Source organism: Cataglyphis hispanica, chromosome 14 (genome assembly GCF_021464435.1).
Source record: "Cataglyphis hispanica isolate Lineage 1 chromosome 14, ULB_Chis1_1.0, whole genome shotgun sequence".
Classification (NCBI taxonomy): Eukaryota; Metazoa; Arthropoda; class Insecta; order Hymenoptera; family Formicidae; genus Cataglyphis; species Cataglyphis hispanica.
In genome coordinates, this window is record NC_065967.1 from 5926799 (window position 1) to 5949017 (window position 22219).

Here is a 22219-nt window from a genome sequence, read left to right on the forward strand (position 1 = left end):
TCCAAGTGCGATATCTTCCACACGACAAGCCGGGACTTACCTTGATCCTCGGAGTCCTCCTGCTTGCAGGGATCGCTGCCGAGAGGTAGTTCGCCACCGTGGCCGACGCTCTGGTCGCCGGGACCACCCGGGCCAATGTTATGGGCTCCCAGGTGAGAGCCGCGAACGGCCGGATCGTGATGATGATGATGGGCACTACCGTCCTCGTCCTCGTCTTCCGATCCTGAGCCCATCAGCGAGTCTCCGCCTGCCGACAGGTTGGACGGTTCTGCTCGTGAACGACGCGAGACACCGACCGTTTTTTAATAACATTGAGCCGCGAACGAATCGCCAATTTTTCGAAACTAATCGCGAACGATTCTACTAATTGTCTTCTACTATTTGTCTTCGCTTTAACACAGAAGCGAGACGAAGATCTCGTGTAGACAGCATTTTGCGTAATCATAATGATTAATTATTAATATAATCAAATTTAAAAGATCTAATTCGCGTTATAAATAAAAGAAAATTTATATGCCATTTTACGTAATGACCAAATAATTCTTTCCGTTTCTGTGTGAATGCGAAGGTGTTATTCCTTTCAAAATCAGCGATTCCTTTTTCGATAAACATGCAAAAAAATTAAATTAGTCATTGTATGTTATAGTGATGTTTTTATGTCAAAACAGCTCAATTATACTTTTTTTCAAATATATTGACGTTTAATTATATTTTTTCGCTTAAAAGAAGAAAGATTATATTTGCCGACGGCGGGGACTTTGCACGAGATAAGAATCGATTTTTTTTTCTATGATATTGCGATCGATATTGACGATAATTATATGCAGCATAATTAAAAATAAATTTTATTAATTAATTTTATAAATTAGTTGTAATAATTAATTTTTTTAATTAAATTTTATTAATTATTTTTTCATTAATTTTCTAAAATTAAACAAAAATCTATGCATATCGATGCAACTCCTGTCATTTTTTCTAAATAAAAAAATAAATTTTATCTAAAATTAAATAAAGATCCCTGCATATTGATGGAACTCTCGTCATTTTTTCTTAAAAGAAAAATGCATGATCCTTATAATAAATTAACACAATATTCATGAACTTTAAACTTGCATAAACAATCCCATTTTTTCAGCGTTAGATTTAATTGACGTGTATAGTTACTTTAATTGTGAAATATGTCTGCGAGCGACAAGTAGTGCTTTTAAGACCCGGCTACTGGGTGCCTTCCACATTTTAATGGCGGCGTTTTACGCTCGAAATGTTTTCAACGCGGCGCAATATATTTTACGCCGAAAAAATGGCGATAGGTGTCTCCGGATATTAATCGTCTCTACGAACATAATTATCGTGCTTCTCTCAAGGCTCGCGTCGCCGTCAGAAGAGAGAGAGAGAGAGAGAGAGAGAGAGAGAGAGAACGATGGCCAAGGATTCGACAACCGACAAATGGGCGAGAGCGGCATGGCAGAGATTAATGTTGAAAAAGTGTCGAGCATCAAGACGGTCATGTCGTTTAATCATCGGCCCCGAAATCATTCTGAAAGCTCGCGTCAACATTCTGCCCCCAGTCGCGCATCAAATTCGTTCTCCGCGCGATAAAGATTTCGAACGGTAACTCGCCATACTTCGCCTTCATTGTTAAGCATAATCAGTATTAAAGGGAGAAGATGATGCCAAAAATAATTAATATAGCAAAAGACCTTGTATTCATCCCGCATAGCTAGGACAGAATAAAATTCTCTCTCTCTTTTTATCCTTTATTACTTTACTCTCACTTTATTCTCACTTATTTATTGTTATTTTATGTTATCTTATAATTTTATTTAACATTTAATATTTAATATTGTAATTTTAATTATTTAATTTTCTTCATTGTTTTAATTTTTTTATGAATTCAATTTTTTTATTATTTTAATTTCCTCATACTTTTATTCTCATTTCATTTTTTGCATTAATTATTTTGTTCCTTATTAAAGGTGCCGGTGTTTTTCCTTTATTTCCTCCCAACCGCTGATTCCCTTTCCGCGAAATCTCACCGTCGAGAAATCACGAAAATCCTTCGGCGAAGGCGCCATTTCGAGGTGACACTTGACGCGACGGCGGATCCGCTCCTGGATCCGCAGGTATGCGCACCAGGGGCCACCTTATGACGCCAACAACCCGACCAACGATCGACGACGATGACGACGCGAAAGGCAACGCGAAACTCTCTCATCGACGACGGAGTCGGCGGGCCAAATCGGCCGCGGCCGAGGCGTAAATCATTTTCGCGGCGCTCTCTCTCTCTCTCTCTCTCTCTCGCATCTGGCTGTCCCACGACATTGTCTCACGTACACAGGCGAACACAGAGCCGCGGCGGCCCCGAGCACCGAGGCCTCCTCGAAAGAAAAAGGCGATCGGACGGGAGAGAGGAGAGAGAGAAAGAGAGAGAGAGAGAAAGAGAGAGAGAAGAAACGGGTTGTCGGGGAGTTTTGCGGTTTCGGCGTCGGCAACGGAGCGACAAAAGGTTCGCCCCCTGCCTAACGACCTTTCGGTTTTCGTTTCACGGCTTATATACGAGTGGAGGCCCTCGTGAAACCGACCCGGCCCGCCGTCTCTCTCTCTCTCTCTCTCTCTTTTTGGCCGGTGGTTCACGGTGGCATACGCGCCTGGCTGTTTTCACAGCTTGCCGCTTTATCTCTCTCTCTCTCTCTCTCTCTCTCTCTCTCTCTCTCTCTCTCTCTCTCTCTCTCTCTCTCAGGGTAGAAACCCCCGTGAAAACCTGCCCACTCTTCTCTCTATCCACCGGTCCTTTTTATTTTTTTTTTTTTTTTAGACTGATCCTGACTCCGTGAAATCTGTGGCGGCGTGCGCGTTGAACTGTGACCCCCTCGACCTGGCCGCTCGAAAAAATAAATCCCGAAATTCTCATGCACTCCGTCATCTTGCCGTTGTTCGTTTTTAAGAATTCATGAGATATTCATTTGATTTTAATCTATGACTATGAGTAATGAAAATATCAATATATTTTTTAATAATTTATTTAATTTTAATATCTCTTGTTACGCACACCTTTCTTTCACATCATCGTTTAAGACAAGTTCAGGTGTTCGCATATTTATAACACAAATATTCTTTTCCGTTTCAAACGGGCATCACTTCTCCGAAGAACTTTAAAATAATCGGAACGCGCTGCTTCTCGGCTTGGAGATCGGCGAGCTAGCGCGATAATTTACGATCGGATCTTCTCTCTCTCTCTCTCTCTCTCTCTCTCTTTCTCGCGAGCGATGGATAAAATTATTTATCGGCAGCCGGGAACGGAAACGACGGAGGCGATCGTAAAACGCGCCCGGGATCGAGCGCGAGAGACCCCGAGGGGGAGCGTGCGAGGAGGTGCTGTCGCGATAATGCGCCCCTTCTCTCCTCTCACCGTTCTCTCTGGACACCGCCGTCGTTCCGGTGACAGCTACGGCGGAGATCGATATAATGGAAGGCGATTGTGCGTTGACTTTGTTTGCGCGGCTGGTATGCTGAGGCCGAGCGTGTGCTAAATGCGATTTCGCGCGAATTTTCGTGTCGCGATCGATCGGCCGCGTGCCGCTGACAGCCACGTGCCACGTCGAAATCGCGACGTAGCAGCGAGCTCGCGCGACGTATTTAGGCCGCGAAACATCGAAACTCAAGCCTTACACAGTTGGAGAGTTTGTCCTGTTGAAAAATGTGTCGGTTAAAAGTTTTCCTGTCAAAAAATATTTAACACATTCATAGATTAATTTCATATCTCGCTGTTGCGTTAATCGAATTCATATATTAAATTATTAAAACGACTGAAAAAAAATAATGTAAAAATAATTTATAGAAAAAAAATGTTAATCTACAAATTATTTTTAATAAGAATTTTTAATAATAAGAGTGAGATTGTCAATAATTTTTTTTCTACATTAACTTTATCGTTGAAAAGACAGATGTTGAGTTTACAGACAATTTATGTCAAATTACTATAAAGTTCAGGAAAAGAAATCCAAAGAAAGAAGTCCAAGAAATTCAGAAATTATTCATCCGTGTACTGTCAATCATCAAGTTAAGTATTCCGCGAACATCGCAATTGTGTCATCGATCATTGGCAATCAGATACAGCACCGATTAGTCACGATATCGATTGATAACAGCAAAGACACGGATATCACATGGGAATTCTCTGGATATTTTTGAATTTTGAATTTAAATCCCGCAACAAATCGATTTATAAACAAAGTGGAGAGTGCACAGATGAACCGTGATATTTGGAAGTACCTCTCTTTCCGTTAAACTAATTTTACTTTCTATTCGGTATTCCGAGAGTTATTATTATTTTTATTATCATTAATAAAAAACAAAATTATTAAATTATTAAATTATTATTAAATATAATTATTATTAAATTATTATTAAATTATTATTTTTATCATTGTTATTATTTTTATCATTTTATTATTTACTATTTTTATTATTTTTATTATTATAAATAAACATTTTTATTATTATATTAATTAATAATTATTATTATAATTATTAATATACATATTAATAAATAATTATATTATTAATATACATTAATTAATAATTCTATTATTAATATACATATTAATTAATAATTATTACATAATTTTTATTATTATAAATAAAAAAATTAACTTAATTATTTTAACATCATTATAATTTAATCCCTCAACACAATAATATAAGTTTAAAATTTTAACTGCATTTTATGCAAGATTTAAATATCGATACAATGGAATCCAAGCTGATTTTGTTTCGCAAATTAATCGGAAAATGTATCGAAGGGGGATGAGCTTTTTTTTAAGCGACTCACCGTGATGACCGTGCACGTGATGCGTGTCCGGCAGCGGTTTGCCCGACAGGTAGTCCTGCTTGCAGACAAACTTGTTGTCGTCCAGGACATAGAGCTCCTCGCCGGTGCTCATCTGTTTCCGACACACTAGGCAGGTGAAGCAATTCAGGTGGAAAACCTTGTCTCTCGCTTTCCTCACGAGGTCCTGCGGGTTTATACCTTGAAGACAACCGCCGCACTTGGTGCCGTACCGCCTAGAAGAACATAATTCAGATTTATTGCTGGCGAGTTGATGAAAGGGAATATAATAAGCGCGTGGGTATATCTGAAGTGCTTATTCTTGCATTACAAAGGCGTGCGAGTTTCTCTCTTGAAAAAATTATTTTAGAGAAATTCTATTAAGAGAGGCTTTTAATTAAATTAGTTTAGAGAAATTCTGTTCAGAGGTCCTTTTAATTAAATTATTTTAGAGAAATTCTATTAATTCTATAAATATCTCATATAAATATACCAAAAATATAAAATACAAAAATAATAAAATCTCGTCAGTAGAGATAGAGATGTAAAAAAACCATTTTTTTTTTTAATAAAAAAAATACAATTAAAAATTTCTTTTTTATTAAAAAAAGAACAGATTTTTTTTTCATTATTTTTTTAATCGGATATTATTTTTCTGCATATTTTTTGTTAACATAATAAGAAAAATAAATTTTTTAGTTTTTAGTTTATTAGTATAGTTTATAGTATATATTTTTAGTTTATTTTTAGTTATTAATATTTATTTTTTTTCGACAATAATTTAATAAATTAATGAGACTTGCAATAAATTCTATTAAACTCCACACACACACACACACACACACACATGATTTGAATAATTTTCAATTAAATGCATAACTATATATATATAGCTAATTGGAGTGCGAGCTGCATTTAAAATAATAATGATTAATTCATCAAAAAAATTAGAAATAATGAAAAATCGCAGTAATCAAAAATAAAGATATTAAATATCTGAAAAGAAATCAAAATTTTGAAAAAAAGCGAAGCTTATTTTTTTCTATTTACATCTCGAAATTCACATCTAAAAAAATAAATAAATTATTATATTAGCAACAACATTAACGATTCTATTAAATTGCAAACTTCAATTTGATAGCATGTTAACAAGATTAAAAGCGTTACAAAATTTCATAATAAATTAAAGGTGAGATCGAAACGTCGCTTGTCATCGGTGTCAGCTGTGAGTTCGCATTACACCGGAATTTGCGCGAAGCAAATTTCAAACTAGCTAGACTATAATCCTATTTAATTTTCCAATTTCTTTGTGAGAGGGACTCATGGAAGTTTTAGCGAGACCCCGATATAAAATTGTCAGGGAAGATTGGTTATTAAGTGTAGAAGGTGCCATGAGAGAGTCTCGTCATAAATATACCCGATTTCGTGATTTTTCACATTTTTTTCACGCGAAGGCGCATTACACGGCGCGACGTTGTAATTTCATCGTGGCACGTTAACGCGAACCCTTAATCATTAAACCGCGAGCATCGCCACGCAACGTGTTATTATCACACGTACGACGAGCAGAGCTCTCGACAATTTTTCCTGACCACGGATCTCATATTTCGCGGCTCGATAACAGACTTCTCTCGAAAAATGGCAAAGTGCGGTCCACCACCATCCTTCTTAATTTAATCCGCAAAATTCCGAAGCGATATATCAAAAAGTTGCTCTTATCTGTGAAAGTAATACTAGTAGATAATACGCACCATGCATTCGATAAACGTATGGCCGACTACCGGAGTTAATATTAGAGCAGCAGTGCTCATCGAATGTGAAAAAATTACAAGTTCTATATTTGTGACGCAGTCGGACCGCAAACGCCGATGAAAGAAATACGGCGCTTTTAAAGAGATGGCGGTTTAATGCCTCCGATCCGGCATAAAGAGAGTCGAAGGCCCTACCGTGTCGTAAAAAACGCACCGCGGGTTCGTCCGATCTTTTTTTTTCCTCGTTGAATCGTTAAGCGCTTCGCTTTCTTTTTTTTTCAAAACGTCTCGCTGATCTCTCGTTAAACGTTCTTCTATCTCGCCGTTGCGTCACATCGCGAACTTAAATCGTAAAGGTATTACAATCGCAACTACAAAGAAGCTTTATATATAAGAAGAGAATTATGAAATTATATTCTAAAATTGTAGAATTAAATCGAACAATTATATATTAAAATTAAATAATTTTATAAAATATGTTTAGAAAAATATGATTGTGTAAAATTCTAAAATTAACAAATTATATTGTATGAAGTTATACTATATATAATATATGATTATATGTAATGACAGAGACACATTGAATCTTAAAATTTCGAAATTATTATACAGTATAATAATATTTAATTTAATTTTATCTATTTATTTATAATTTATAAAATTATATATATATATATATATATATATATATATATATATAAGGAAAAATTGCAAAATTATATTATAAAATAAGAAAATTATTTTGAAACATTATAAAATTGTAGAATAAAATCGGAAAATTATACCCTAAAATTAAACATAAATATTTTATAAAATATTTTTAGAAAAATACAATTGTGTAAAATTTAAAAATTATTATATTGCATGGTCACATATAATATCTGATTACAATCACGGATATATTAAGTAATAATAAAATTTTGAAATTATAAAATTTAATTAAAAGATTAGAATGTAATGCGATAAAATTAAATTAATAAAGAAAGGAACGTAAGCAATTCTCTTCCGGGTGGCGCGTGATAGTTCGTGAATCAAACCGGAACAATCGTCGAGCCAATACGTCTTTGTAAGTGTATCATTACAGAAGGCAGAAGCTACACTCTTCTAACTGGCAATCCAGATCAATCTAACTATAGCAATCGCGCAATTAATTATAGCAATTAGCCAAGGCCCTTAGGGCTGGCGTGTTCGGAAGAACGAACGTCTCAATCGATCCTTTCTCCCGACACCGTTTCGCCAATAATAAACAAGCTAAACGCGGATGGTAGATCGGAAAGATGAAGAAATCGCTTATTATTAGCAATTCGGTAGGGCAATATTTATCGACTTATAGTTTTCGATACTTTGTAATTTATATCATTAACAGTACAAATAAAAAAGTTAAGATTAAAAGCAGCATAAGAGATAAGTATTATTTTTCGAATAGAAAAACGCCAAAATGTGTTATAAATATAAAATTCTTTTTCTTGTTTTATTATATTCTAATATTTATATATGTATCTTTTTATTTAATTAAAAAATAAATTTCTTTTATTATTATTTCATATTTTTCTTTTATTATTTGATATTCTTCTTTTCTGATTATTTTATATCTTAATTTGAATATGTAATCTTTTGTGAGTTTTAAACGCCACAAATAAGTTTAGATTTCAAAACTACTAATTGCTTTTAGTGTATTTTTAGTATATTTTTGCATTTTATTGTTTTAAAAATGCATTGAAAAGAATATTTAAAAATAGAGATTAAAAGGGTAGTAAAAAAAACAGAAACTTTGGCTAAAAAAAACTCGCCAAAAAACTGTTTTTCACTCCGCCAAAAATGAATTTTTTATCCCATTAATTACTCAGAATCTTCATTTTCGAAAATTTCCTATTTTTTACTTTCTTATCCCATTTTTTTTTTTTTTTCAAAAAAAAAACTCGGTTTTTTAAAATCTTTATTCAAGAAAATTTATAGAATTATTTTTTAAATGATAAATATCTGATATATAAATATATTATATATATTCTTAATATCTTTTAATTACAATTTTTTTTAATCACATCTCTTTTCATTACTTCTCGAAACAAAATTTAGATTATATTTCCAGCAATGCGTCATTATTTCAGTAACGCATTACTATCATGCCATCAACCATAAAGAGCACTCGTAAAGCAATAGAAAACACACAACATGTCGGCAAGCGTCCGTGATCCGGACGCCACTTGAAAGTGTCATTGTTAGCCTAATTGTTCTCGGTGTGTACACCTGATGGTCGTAGGCGTGCGTATCGACGTGCGTTTTAACGCACAATAAATCCCCGCGGGATCTCCCTCTCATTGACAGTTCGTCGGACAGCAGCGCGTATCACAAGCGCGACCCAATTCGCCGGCGACTTTATTACCGTGGACGCCGACGGGAATGCAAGGTGGTTTCTCGCCGCCGCGTGGAAAAGCAAAAATTGCAAGCGACGAGGGATCTCGAACGCAACACGGCTCGACGTGTCCTTTTAATCGATATTAACGAATTCATGAATCGCATGAATTGTTAAATCTCTGTAAACCGACGTAATTGTTTAAGCGTTTAACGCACCGTTAATTCTCCGCGGATGAACAATGCTCGATTTTCGTCTCGCGCGATACAACGTATAATTTAAATCAACAATGGGATTTTTCTACGGTGCGAATTAATTTGACAAGTTTGGAGTAGGATAAAAATTTTAGTAGAATCATACGTGCGACACATCGACTTCCCCAAAGGGCATTTGATAATTTACCTTTAATGGAAATTAAATATTTTAGCCGATAGACAGGAAAATTACGCGAGTAACGAATTAAAGTGCGGGCTAATTGAGTTAATTATTAAAATCTTTCGCGAGTGACGATTGTGATAATAAACACGTTTTATCGCACTCTTTTCGCTTCATCGTAGAGGAAGCTTTGTTTTTGTAAAATTTTTTTTTTCAAATATTGATGCCAATGTGTTCAGAATGTTCTAAAACGTCGAAAAAACATATTTTTACAAAATGTCCGTATGTGTGTATGTATGTGTGTATGGACACAAAAAGAATGTGGTTGTTCTAACTTCCGTAAATTTTGAGATAACGGACTAAATATTTTTAAATGAATAGAATATCATTAAAAGATGATTGGTATTGAATTTGATGAGAATTGGTGAAAGGGTTCATTTTTTTATGAAATTTTGAATTTTTCAATAAATGTCTGTGCACGCTCTAACTTTCACAAATTTTGAGATATTGGCACAAAAGAACGTGGTTGTTCTAACTGCCGCAAATTTTGAGATAACGGGCTAAATATTTTTATATGAATAGAATATCATTAAAGGATGATTGGTATTGAATTTGATGAGAATTGATAAAAGGGTTTATTTTTTATAAAATTTTGAATTTCTCAATAAATGTCTGTGCACGCTCTAACTACCACAAATTTTGAGATATCGGCACAAAAAGAACGTGGTTGTTTTAACTGCCGCAAATTTTGAGATAACGGGCTAAATATTTTTATACGAATAGAATATCATTAAAGGATGATTGGTATTGAATTTGATGAGAATAGATGAAAGGGTTTATTTTTTATAAAATTTTGAATTTTTCAATAAATGTCTGTGCACGCTCTACCTTTCACAAATTTTGAGATATCGGCACAAAAGAACGTGGTTGTTCTAACTGCCGCAAATTTTGAGATAACGGGCTAAATATTTTTATATGAATAGAATATCATTAAAGGATGATTGGTATTGAATTTGATGAGAATTGATAAAAGGGTTTATTTTTTATAAAATTTTGAATTTTTCAATAAATGTCTGTGCACGCTCTAACTTCCACAAATTTTGAGATATCGGCACAAAAAGAACGTGGTTGTTTTAACTGCCGCAAATTTTGAGATAACGGGCTAAATATTTTTAAATGAATAGAATATCATTAAAAGATGATTGGTATTGAATTTGATGAGAATTGGTAAAAGGGTTTATTTTTTTATAAAATTTTGAATTTTTCAATAAAAGTCTGTGCACGCTCTAACTACCACAAATTTTGAGATATCTGCACAAAAGAATGTGGTTGTTCTAACTTCCGTAAATTTTGAGATAACGGACTAAATATTTTTAAATGAATAGAATATCATTAAAAGATGATTGGTATTGAATTTGATGAGAATAGATTTGAAGAGTACATTTTTTATGAAATTTTGAATTTTTCTAAAAAAAAATTACTGATATTATAAAGGGAGAAAAATAAAATTATAAAGAAGCAATGTGCAAATTTCTTTTTTAATGGAAAATGTTCATTCGATCTTAATGAGTTTTCTCGCGATTCGTTTCAATATTAATTATGATCGCGCCGCCGCGTCTCGCGCAACCGGTAATTCGACACCATCGCCATTTAACAGACGGATAGATCTCAAGCACGCGTGACGCCATTGACGGATCAATAATTATTCATCACACTCTCAGTCGCACCCTAAAGATACTAACGCAACGCGCAGCTTCTTTTTAACCGTGCGTATATACCCGTTTTGCATACCGCGAGAGCGCGTTTCCCACCGCAGTCTTTACCGTCTCTGAAATATTTTACGTCCCGCGGTTGACGTGCACCTCGCGAAAGAGGAGAAAGAGAGAGAGAGAGAGAGAGAGAGAGAGAGAAAAAGAGAAAGAGAGAGAGAGAGAGAGAGGAGGAGAGGGGAGAAAGTCGTAGACGGAAAACGCGTCGCGTACCTCAAAGAGGCAGCTCTCTCTTTCTCCTGTCTAGGTGGAGCCCGGTCGCTCGCGCACCGTCGGTGAATATCAAAGGTTGTGCTGCACGTGTCTGCAACATTGTATTCGCGTATTTGCGCCGCGAATTGCCCACGTCGGGATTTCATCGTCCATCGCGTGCTCGAGCCCTCCAACTCTCTCTCCCTCTCTCTCTCTCTCTCTCTCTCTCTCTCTCTCTCTCTCTCTCTCTCTCTCTCTCTCTCTCTCTCTCCTCGTGGGGACCGGGATCTCTCATAAGAGTAGACACCTCTTCCAACGCAACTCGAAATTACTTCTCGCGTAAAAATTTACTGCGTATGTATGTGTGCGCTGTTGGAAAATTCTGTGTCTTCTTGTGAAAAGAATATGACGGGTAAAATTTTTGCGTTCGGATATTTAACACATTTATGTGTTAATTTCATATATTAATTGAACTCAAATGTTAGATTATTAGAACAACTGAAAAAAAGGTGTAAGAATAATACAAAGCGCATATATTTTCAGTTTTACACACAGCAAGTATGTTTCATATTATTAGTGACAGGATTTATCTGTCAAAATTTATAGAAAGAAATGTTGATTTTATTTCCGCAATAGGTATGAGAGTGACTACAGATCGCCAATAACTTTTTTCCAAATTAATTTTAAAAATATGTTGATTTCTCACACGATATTTATTTCAAATTATTATAGAATTTGAATTCATTTTATATGGAAATATTAACATAGTGTTAATATCACTGTTTAATAGCCATATTATTTTTAATTAACAGAAAAATTTGTGTAGATTGTTTGAAGCGTGCGATAAATGTCAAATTTAAGCCAAATTTTCCAGCAATGTGCATATAAATATGTATACATATACATATAATTTAATAATAATTATAATATTAATAATTTAAAAAAAATAATAATATAAATGTGTTCCAGGTTAGGTCAATGAAATTTAGAATCTTATAGGAAATTGAATTTGAAAAAAAAAAAAAATTTCCATAAACGTGAGTCCAGAAAGGCTTCGTTAAAAAATTATAATTTATTAAATTTTGATTGTAACTAATTATTTACAGAGAGTTTATTAACTATAACTTTTTAACAAAGCATTTCCAGATCTACAGAACTTTTTTGCTCCAAATTCAGCTTCTTATAAGACCCTGAAGTTTCATTGGTCTTACTCGAACACTCTATATGAAATATGAAAAATATTAAATTTTGATAAATACTTTAAACTTCTTTAAGCATTGAATTTATATATCAACTACAATACAAACAGAAAATATAAATAGAAATATTCTTGAAATCACTTTCTTATAAAATGTAGGGAAAAATCATCTTAAGATATGTGAATAATGACGCCGGTGTGAAGTTAGCACCGCATTTTCAAAAATCGAAAGTTTTATAGAGAGTTCTATTTGCACCCCAAATAGTTCTATAGTTCCTGATAGGTTTTAGAAATAGTTCCGGCGAAAAACCTAAAAAAATTGCATTTTGAAAATATGTATATATATGTAAAATATATATAATAATGACAACCGTGAAAAAAAAAGCAACGAATGATTGCCGTTATCGGCATGCCGTTTTGCAACGCAAGCGTCGTACGGCTCATATCGTTCTGTAGAAAACAACAGTATGCAAAGAATCGTTCATTATCATCGTCGTTGCATAATTATTTTCGCGTCGAACGTTTCACGAACCGCATTCCCGCTCGGACCAGTCATCGCGACACCGAGCGATCGGCAAGTATCGATCATCAGTAAATGTCACCATTCGATCAAAAAGGTTTAGAATATTTCGAGTAAAAATTTCTGAATATCTTTATTATCGATACACTTTAATCGTAAGAACAAGTAAGACAAGAAACTAATTAAAAAAAAGTAATATTAGACATATTGGTCTTAAATTTTTCTCACTAAAATTTTTTTTTAACTAAAAATTAAATTTTTTTTTAATCGACTAGATATATTTTGTTAATATTGACTTTTTTTACGTAGAGATATATACTTTCCAAAAATGTTTTGTTACATTAAATAAATTATTACTTGCGTGTAATAACAATTTTAATTTTTAAAAGACGTTATTTAAAATATTAATATAAAAAAAAATTATATTTAAAGATAAGAAATTATTTATTAAAATAAAGAAAATCTGTGTTTTTGAAATAAGCAGATAAAAATTGAAAAATGTCTTTTAAAGAAAGTAATTTATAATAAAGATAAGTATAATAAATATAAAAAACAATTTTTTTTATTACAAATAAAAGCATACTTTGCTTTAGTTTTATATATATATTTCACTAATTCGAATATATTTGCTGCTTGATTGAAATAATTAATTCCTTTACAAGTATTTGATTAAATAATTTCTTTTAAATAAAAAAAAAAAATTTCTTATATTGTATTTAGTACATTTTTTTTGATGTGTTAATCTTAAGAAAGTGCAAGATGCTCTTATTTATAAAAAATTATATTGAGCCAGAAAAATCGTACATTTTTTGCAAGGATAAAAGATTCCTATACCTATCTCGCCCCTGACAGATCATCGCGGAAATCTTCGAATTTATTGATTATCGCCGATCGATGGCGATCCGGATTGATAATAAGAGCGAGCAGTTTTCCACGCGAAGGTGAAGGGTGTATCGCCCCTTATCGATCAACACGGACGACATGGATCGCGTGATTACGAGACGCCCCGCTCGGCGGGAGCGTCCTGTAATCATCCGACCACTCTTTCTCGCCGAACTATCCATCAAGCTGTCCGAGTGAGAACGCTCGCTCGCGATCCGAACAACAAAACTATCATCGCAGAAGCTGCGCGAGAGATGATCTCTCGACTCTCGCGACGACGACGCGAAGAGGTGAGAGAGGAGGACAACGACGGTGTTGTCATTACGTTCCGCAGCTCCGCCTAATTAGAGGAATTATTTAATTGATCATAGTAATTAACCGCGCGACCGTGCCACGACTTCTGCAGGTGCAGCTTGGCGATGCGCTTCGAGGGCTATTTCTATGCTGAATCTTTGTTCCTCTTTCCTTTTTCCTCTCCCAGAAGAAGACAGGTTCGTCCTCGTCGGGATGAAAAAAAAAAGGAGAATCCATCCCCCCCAAAAAAGAAGACAGGCCGTAAAAATCATTAATAGAAAGGCTTACGTGGTCCCACGCGTATGTATTAGGGCGGGGAGAGAAAGAGAAAGAGAAAGAGAAACGAAACTCCCGAGAGGCGGGAGAGAGTGGCGAGGAGAAACCGAGGAGGGCTCCCTTAAAAGAAGGCGAGAGCGTAAAGGGCCCGGGTTGGAATTCCGGCACGGAGCAAGAAATATAGGACAGGCGGGATGGGAAAAAAGAGAAGGGGGTGTGCCCGGGGCGCGATTTGCCACGGACCCGACAGTACGCGCGCCGTGTGATACCGCGGATGGACAGACGGACAGATGGACGGACGCGGTGCGCCGTCCCATGGATGCACCACGGACGGTTCTAGGACGAAACGCTCGAGGAAGGCTCCTTTATTATTCTCCGTCTCTCTCGCGTTACGAGAAATTATTTTGAACCCTGCGAATCACGATAGGAATGTCTGGTGAATATTAGATGGATATAGGAGATTAAAGAAATGAATTTTTTGAGAATGAAGAGATGAAGTAAAAAAAAAAAAAATGGTATTTTTTAGTAAAAAACTGTTTTTTGGTAATTTGAAAGATAGTGCCAGTTTTTTCTTCGAATAAAAAATGGTATGAAAATTAAATTAATTTTGTTTACTGGGTCAGTAATCAATTTCAATGAACGTGGCTCACAAATCAGCTGATTATTACTTCGCATTTGCTTAATCGGTTGAGTTCGAATATTTTAAAACAGATTAATTTTGATTTTTATAATTCAACGGTATTTTTTGGTTCTTTATTTTTAAAATTTGAGAAAAATTAGAAGAAAACTCTTCCAAGCGTAATTAACTGTTATTTTGTAGACCAGAAGTGAGAATATAACACAGGTCATGGAATCTGATATCTAATTTTAATAAATTTGATGCTCATTTTTTAAAGCCTGCATTAATAAATAAGCATCAAAATTAGATTTTTGCTATCAATTTTTGAAAATGGACGTTCTGAGTAATTAATGGCTGAGTAATAAATAAAAATTCATTTTTGTGGGAGTAAAATAGGGGAGTTAAATAGTATTATATAAAATAGTATTAAATACTATAAAAATAGTATTTTGCCGAGTTTTTTTGTCAAAGTTTCTGCTTTTTTATTATTTTAATTTATTATTTTTATTTATTATACTATTTTATTTTACCTTTAATTATATTATCTTTAATTATCATTACTTATTATACTATTACTATTTTACTTTACCTTTAATTTTAATTTTTTTACTTTTAATTTCTAGATAAATATATTCGCATTCCTGGAATCTCCCGAGAAAGATGCAAAAATAATCAATTTTAAAAATACAATTTCAATTATCGACTTTATAATATAATTGATATAAGATCATAAAAGACCTCTCTTATATGCACAAATTCATAAAAGAAATTTCATAAAAATTAATAAACTTCTTATGGAAAAGACATAAAAAATATTTTATTGATAGAAATTACATATCGAAAGATTCTGTCTCTCTCTCTCTCTCTCTCTCTTCTTCTCACAACAAGTATGTAATAATAACATAAATAATTGGAAGAATAATTTAGCAACGTATACACTATAATAAAAATTATAAATAAAAAAGAGAGAGAGAGAGAGAGAAAGAGTAAAGATCTTACTTTATATGTGAAAGGATTACTTGTCTGTTCTGCGTTGTCGAGCAAATTTATATCGCGCTGTCCCTCCCGGTGATCCCTCTTTCCCGTTGCTGCTGTCGTACGTTAGATAGCGTACGCCGAAGGGCGATTAAAGAGGAGGGGAAAAGGGGAAAAGAAGAGGAAAAAAATAGAGAAAGAAATATATATATATATATATATATATATATATATATATATATACATCGTATCTTGAAATATCGGTGCCCGCGGCGCAACGCGGGCACGATGAAATGTCTCGTGTTATGTATGCATGGCACGCGCTTTTATTTCTCCTCGCGCGTTGTATTTGCAGAAGATTATCCGCGCTGCTTCGCGCTGCACTGCGCGTTTATTTTCGGTTTCGCGTTGTGTCGACTCGCCGCCAGTTAAAGCCGGCTTGTCCTCGACAGAGTTAATCTTCGTGCGATTGTATATATATATATATATATATATATATATATATATATATATATAAAGAAAAAAAAAAAGAAGAGGGTGCGACGCTTCAGGAAGACACGAGAGACACTGTGTTTCGGACATCGGGGGATTTGCTAGGGACACCAGGGGATCCGTTTTTTGGACAATCTGTATTTTTATGCAATGCAGTCCCTTTGCTTAAGGAGTTGTCAAAATTAAAATTGATTATCGAGAAGATTTAAAATCGAAGTTATTTCTTGTGTATCCAGTCAAATATTATTAGCATAGTGTAGAGAAAATTTTAATAATGAAAGTAATTAATAATTATTGATATATAAAAGCTCTCAATATAATAAATATTAGCTAATATAAATATATATATATATATATATATATATATTAATATAAATATAAATTAATTTATTATAATCAATATTTTTATGTAATATTTTATTATATATCTTATGATTTAGACACGAGAATCATGTATCAAAAAAAAAAAAAAAAAAAATTATTAATAAATTATTTTAAATTAAATTAAGAAATTATCTTAAGAAAAATTAAATGAATGTATTATATATATATATATCTCTTCAGGCGCGCAAAGAGAGCATGTATTATAAACAAAACATGCATAGAAGACACTTATCATTATCATCTCACGATGCCTTATCATCTTAAGACTTGGTTTTTTTATGATGTTACAAAACTAACACATTATAAAGCTGATAAATAAAATTATATATTTTTTAAATCAAGTATTGTTTTTTTTCGCAAGAATCTAAAAATGTCAATATATATCTATTTAATAATCACTAAACATCCCTATCGCGATTCACACGATCAAAATAATTCGCTTGAACCTAATTTTAAAAAAGAAAGAGAGAGAGAGAGAGAGAGAGAGAGAGAGAGAGAGAGAGAGGGAGGGAGGAAGGGAGGGAGGGAGGGAGGGAGGGAGGGGAGGGAGGGAGGGAGGGAGGGAGGGAGCCTACAATTATATTAAGTTGTCAGCTATGTTGTATTTACTTTGTGCATAATCTATAATCCGCTTTAGCGCAGATTTAATCCCAAGATAGAATAAATCTCTCTATCTATTTATATCTCATTATCTTAGATGCTTACGTTTCATTCATTCGACTAATCCGCTCATTAACTGCGTAACCTGCGAAATTCTAATTTTCGAAATCGCGACAGTAAGTATACCTATACGCTTAAAATCAGCAAAACTAACTAAATACATAAATCTGTATTTACGTTTCCCAATAAATGTGTATGTATTTATGTTTCTCTGTTTAATATCAAGATCGTTTACTCTAAGATCGTTTTTGTTTTCATTTCGAATGCAAGCTGTCAGTTGAGTCTAATCAAATGAAATCGTTAAAAGTTTAAATGCCTATAACTTTTGATAAAAGCATTATTCAAAGAAATATTTCTAATACATTTACTTGTTTTTTTTTCCCATAGAATCTAAATATGTAACATTTTAGGAGGTTTCATTTAAAATTATGAAGCCACCCTCTGTGTATATATATGCACATAAATAATATTTTATTATCAATTTTTTACTAAATTAATGATTAAATAATTCGATTAACTTAGAAAAAAAAAAAAAAAGATTTTTTCCGAGTTGACTCCAAAATATTAAAAAAACTTCCATCTCATACAATTTCTTTCGGACGATGAAAAATCTTAATATCATTTCTGCCTTAAAATTGTCAACAAAAAATCAGCCCCTCGACTTTGGTCTTCCAATTTTTTTGCCACGACCCTGCATCGATATCTCGCGATGCGAAAATTTATCCGCGAGAATAAATGAAACTTAATTAGCGGAATCCAATTAACGCATGGCGCTCTTCCACGGCGGTTTTTTTTTTATTTCTTCAAAAAAGCATTTTTCCGCGTAATCACGATTACGGGGATCAAATCGTGAAGACCCGTCGAATTTTCATCAGCTGAATTGGCGAGATATTTCGCGTGACTACTTGTCGCTGGCGAATATTAATCCGTGAAATATCGACAATTGCGATCGTGACCACGTATCAAAGGAACTTACAATAATCAAAATGCACAATTGCATTTATTGAGACGAAACGGAATTACATGAAATAAGAAGTGCGTTGTTGTCTGCTCCAGATCTAGTTTCCACGCATAAGAGCAGTTCCTTGCTTCGGAACGAAGATAATGTCATTCAGCCTGTGTGGAAAGTTTCTCGTTGACGCGACGAGAGTTGCGAGAGGATACATTCACAAGTGTACGTTACAACTTTCAAGAAATAACGACGAAGCTCAATTAAAAGCTTCATCCAACCAAACAATGTGGAGTATCATGTTTTCATAGCTCGATGAAAAAATCATTTATTTCATGCAGAATAATATTAATCTCTATGTTAGAAAAATAATATAATATTGTAAATACATAGAATATATTTATACAATCTCAATTTTTTTTTTATTAAATATTTTTTAAATAAATCGTATCACACACACAGTTATAGCGAAAAAGAGAGGAAATATAGAATTTAAAATACACAATACAATTATGCTCGTCTCTAAAATAACATTCCTAGAATTCTTACCGGAAGTAACTCGAGTTCCTCATCTGTTTGCGCGCATAAAGAGGACTCGCATTCATAACCTCTCCACGCCAAGCTACTGCGAAATGTGGCTCGTGTGTCTCGTTTTAACGGGGCGCGTAACGCGGTAAAAAAAAAGAGAGAGAGAGAGAGAAGAGAAAAAAGAAAGGTGGACCTCTGCATAAAATTCCAGAGGCAGAGGCGATAAAGGGTCTCTTCGAATTTAGGCCATTCCTCGTTCGTGCCTTCCCGCCTTCGTATAATCGCTTTTTCCCTTTTCCTTTTTTTACTCTCCACCGCCGCATCTTTCTCGAGGTTTATAATCGCGGTAACGGATTGCATTTAGCTTTATTATAGTCCTGTCAATTATATATTATTATTCCATGGGTTTTTGTTTTTTCCTTTTTTTTTTTTCTTCAACCGGCTCGTTATCGAAGCATACTAAATGGATTCGAATCGTTCCATTGGTTTTTCCTCGTCTTCTCTCGCTCTCTTCCTCCCTCCTTTATCTAGTCTCACCGTGACTTTATTTCGCCGCACATTGCCAAGTTCGTTGCCGACGATTATATGGTATTACTTAAGCATTACTTGAGTTAGATTTGCGTTACCGGAATATTCCGACTGTATTCCAGGATATTTTCCTTGCAAGAATGCGGTTGGTCCAATCAGGCCAGGCATTCATCACCAACGTGACACACTTTACAGCTGTAAACCACTATAATTTTTGTAGCTTAGAATCTTGTTGTTAGATCTATTATTATACAGGGTGAGTCTTTTTAATCTTAATAGGCAAATATTTGACATTTATCTTCCTTGTTTTACGTTTAAAAAAAAATAATTGTTTTGTTCCTTAAAATTATGTATTTTTGACACTCTGTATAAAAATTATCGAGATACCAAAGATATTTATTTGGATTCGTTCAATCTGAAAAAGTAATAAAAAAATAGGAATTTCCAAAATATTAAGTTGACCTTCATTTGACCTTAAATAAACGTCTCAAGGTCAAGTCAAGGTCACTTGTACATTCCTCTCTAGATCATACAACTTTTATTTGACAAGTTTTCTTGTAAATTGCATATTTAAAAAAAAATTTCCCTGTCAAGTTTAAAAAGGCTCATCCTGTATACATTAGCTCGCCCGCAAAACATTCGACGATGTTTCACTTTTGTTACCGCATAAATAGTTCCTTAAATATTTCCAAGTACCGCGAGACGAAGAAACAATACCGGGAACGACTTAATCTTATTCATACGAGTGACTAATCATTCTCTCAGCTGTTTATGAATACGCACGAGCGGATTCATGCTAATCGCGAAATAAGAAGGGCCCGGTGTGACGCAAGAGTTGGTAGTTGGCAAAAAACGGGCGCATACGTAAACGCGTGTACGCATCGCGATGCCGGGCCTTCCTGGAAACGAGAGAGAGAGAGAGAGAGAGAGAGAGAGAGAGCTGCACCTTCCCTTCTACCTATCTCTCCCCTCACCCTCCTGTCCATGGATGTACGTCGACTCTGCGATCGCGCCGGCTCCGTCACGCCCAACAAACTTCTCCTACGACTCGTAACAGGCGTCACGCCGCATTTATAATGTTTCCACGTTTGTGTTTCGGTGGGTCCATTCCTGCCGGAGCTGAGAATCGAGCGGAGGGACAATGGGCCTGCCACGTCGGCGCCCTTTGCCACGAAAAATCTCGCTCGATTATATGATCCTACTTGAACTATCCGAGAATATATAGACCGCGACTTTTTATAATACCGATAAAAGTGAGGAATATAAAAATTATTTTGACAAGTAATCTCTATAAATAAAAAGTAGAATAAATCAAGAAAACTCATGTCTGATTCTTTTATCTAGAATAGAGTTTCCAGCAATTTCTATAAAAATTCAAAGTTCCGTACAAAATAATTTTTCATAAAATCGAGGTTTAAATACCAATTATTGTTTCTAACATTCTAACTAATTTCTAGCAGGATTTCTAGCTAAATGAAAAATGAAGACAATTACATATTGGGGGATAATTAACAAAATTTTTATATTTAAACAACAATTTTTGAGAAAAAATTATTACTTAGTTTAAAAGAATCTCGTTATTCATTGCATTCGTTGCAACATTGAATTTTACTACATTGTTGAAAAATTTGACTTAAATTTAACATATGTATATCGCATGTAGAGATTAAAAGGGTAGTAGAAAAACAAAAACGTTAGGGAAAAAATTGTTTTTTACTTCTTTAAGAATGGATTTTTTACTCCATTAATTACTCAGAATGTCCATTTTCGAAAATTTGTAGCAAAAATCTAATTTTGATGCTTATTTATTAATCTGATGCATGGCTTTGAAAAATGAGCATCAAATTTACTAAAATTAGGTATTAGATTCCACGTCTCGTGTTATTCTCACTTCTGGTTCACAAAGTAACAAAAATAACAACGGTTTAATTATGCTTGAGAGAATTTTCTTCTAACTTTTGTGAAACTAAGAATAAAAAAAAATATCATTAAATTATAAAAATCAAAATTAACCGCTTTTCGTACGTAAAGTATTCGAACTCAATTGATTAAACAAATGCGAAATAGTAATCAGCTCATTCACATCCATTGAAATTGATTACTGATCCAGTAAATAAAATTAATTTAATTCCCATACCATCTTTTGTTCGAAGAAAATGGCACTATCTTTCAAAATTACCAAAATTACCTAACATAACCTAACGTAACCTAACCAAAAAAGTTTCTTATTCAAAAATTCGAATTTTTTTATCTAGTTCCTAATTTCTTATTCCATTTTTAAAGAACTCGATTTTTTCAATTTCTCGCATGTTAATTTAACATAATATGGATATGTCAAATGATGACACTAATTTTATGTTAATATTTCAACAAAAAATGAATGCAAACTTCATAGTAATCTAAAATAAATTTTGTCTAAAATCAATATATTTTTAATGATAAAACTGACTTGGAAAAATATTATAAATAATCATTCACCTCACTCCTATCATGGAATAAAATCAAGATTCTTTTTCTAAAACTTTAGATAAATCCTAATAATGCAAAACATATCTGTTGTGTAAAATTTGTGTAAAAATAATTTACACATTGTGTTATTTTTACACTTCTCTCCAGTTCTTTTAATAACTTAATATTTCAGTTCAA

The 22219-nt window shown here is 33.8% G+C and overlaps 1 protein-coding gene across 7 annotated transcripts in view; it reads right to left on the reverse strand.

Moving 5' to 3' along the window:
• The window catches only part of LOC126854790 (LIM/homeobox protein Lhx5), a 51285-nt gene that overhangs the window by 10200 nt on the left and 18866 nt on the right, over nt 1-22219 (reverse strand). For 6 of the 7 annotated variants that reach the window (XM_050601852.1, XM_050601854.1, XM_050601859.1 and 3 more), the window contains 2 exons: nt 4832-5064; nt 41-268 (listed from right to left, as the gene is read on the reverse strand). In XM_050601852.1, coding sequence (XP_050457809.1) covers nt 41-268; nt 4832-5064 — 461 coding nt within the window. The remainder of the gene's footprint in view (nt 1-40; nt 269-4831; nt 5065-22219) is intronic. The other variant, XM_050601855.1, reaches the window with a different exon arrangement.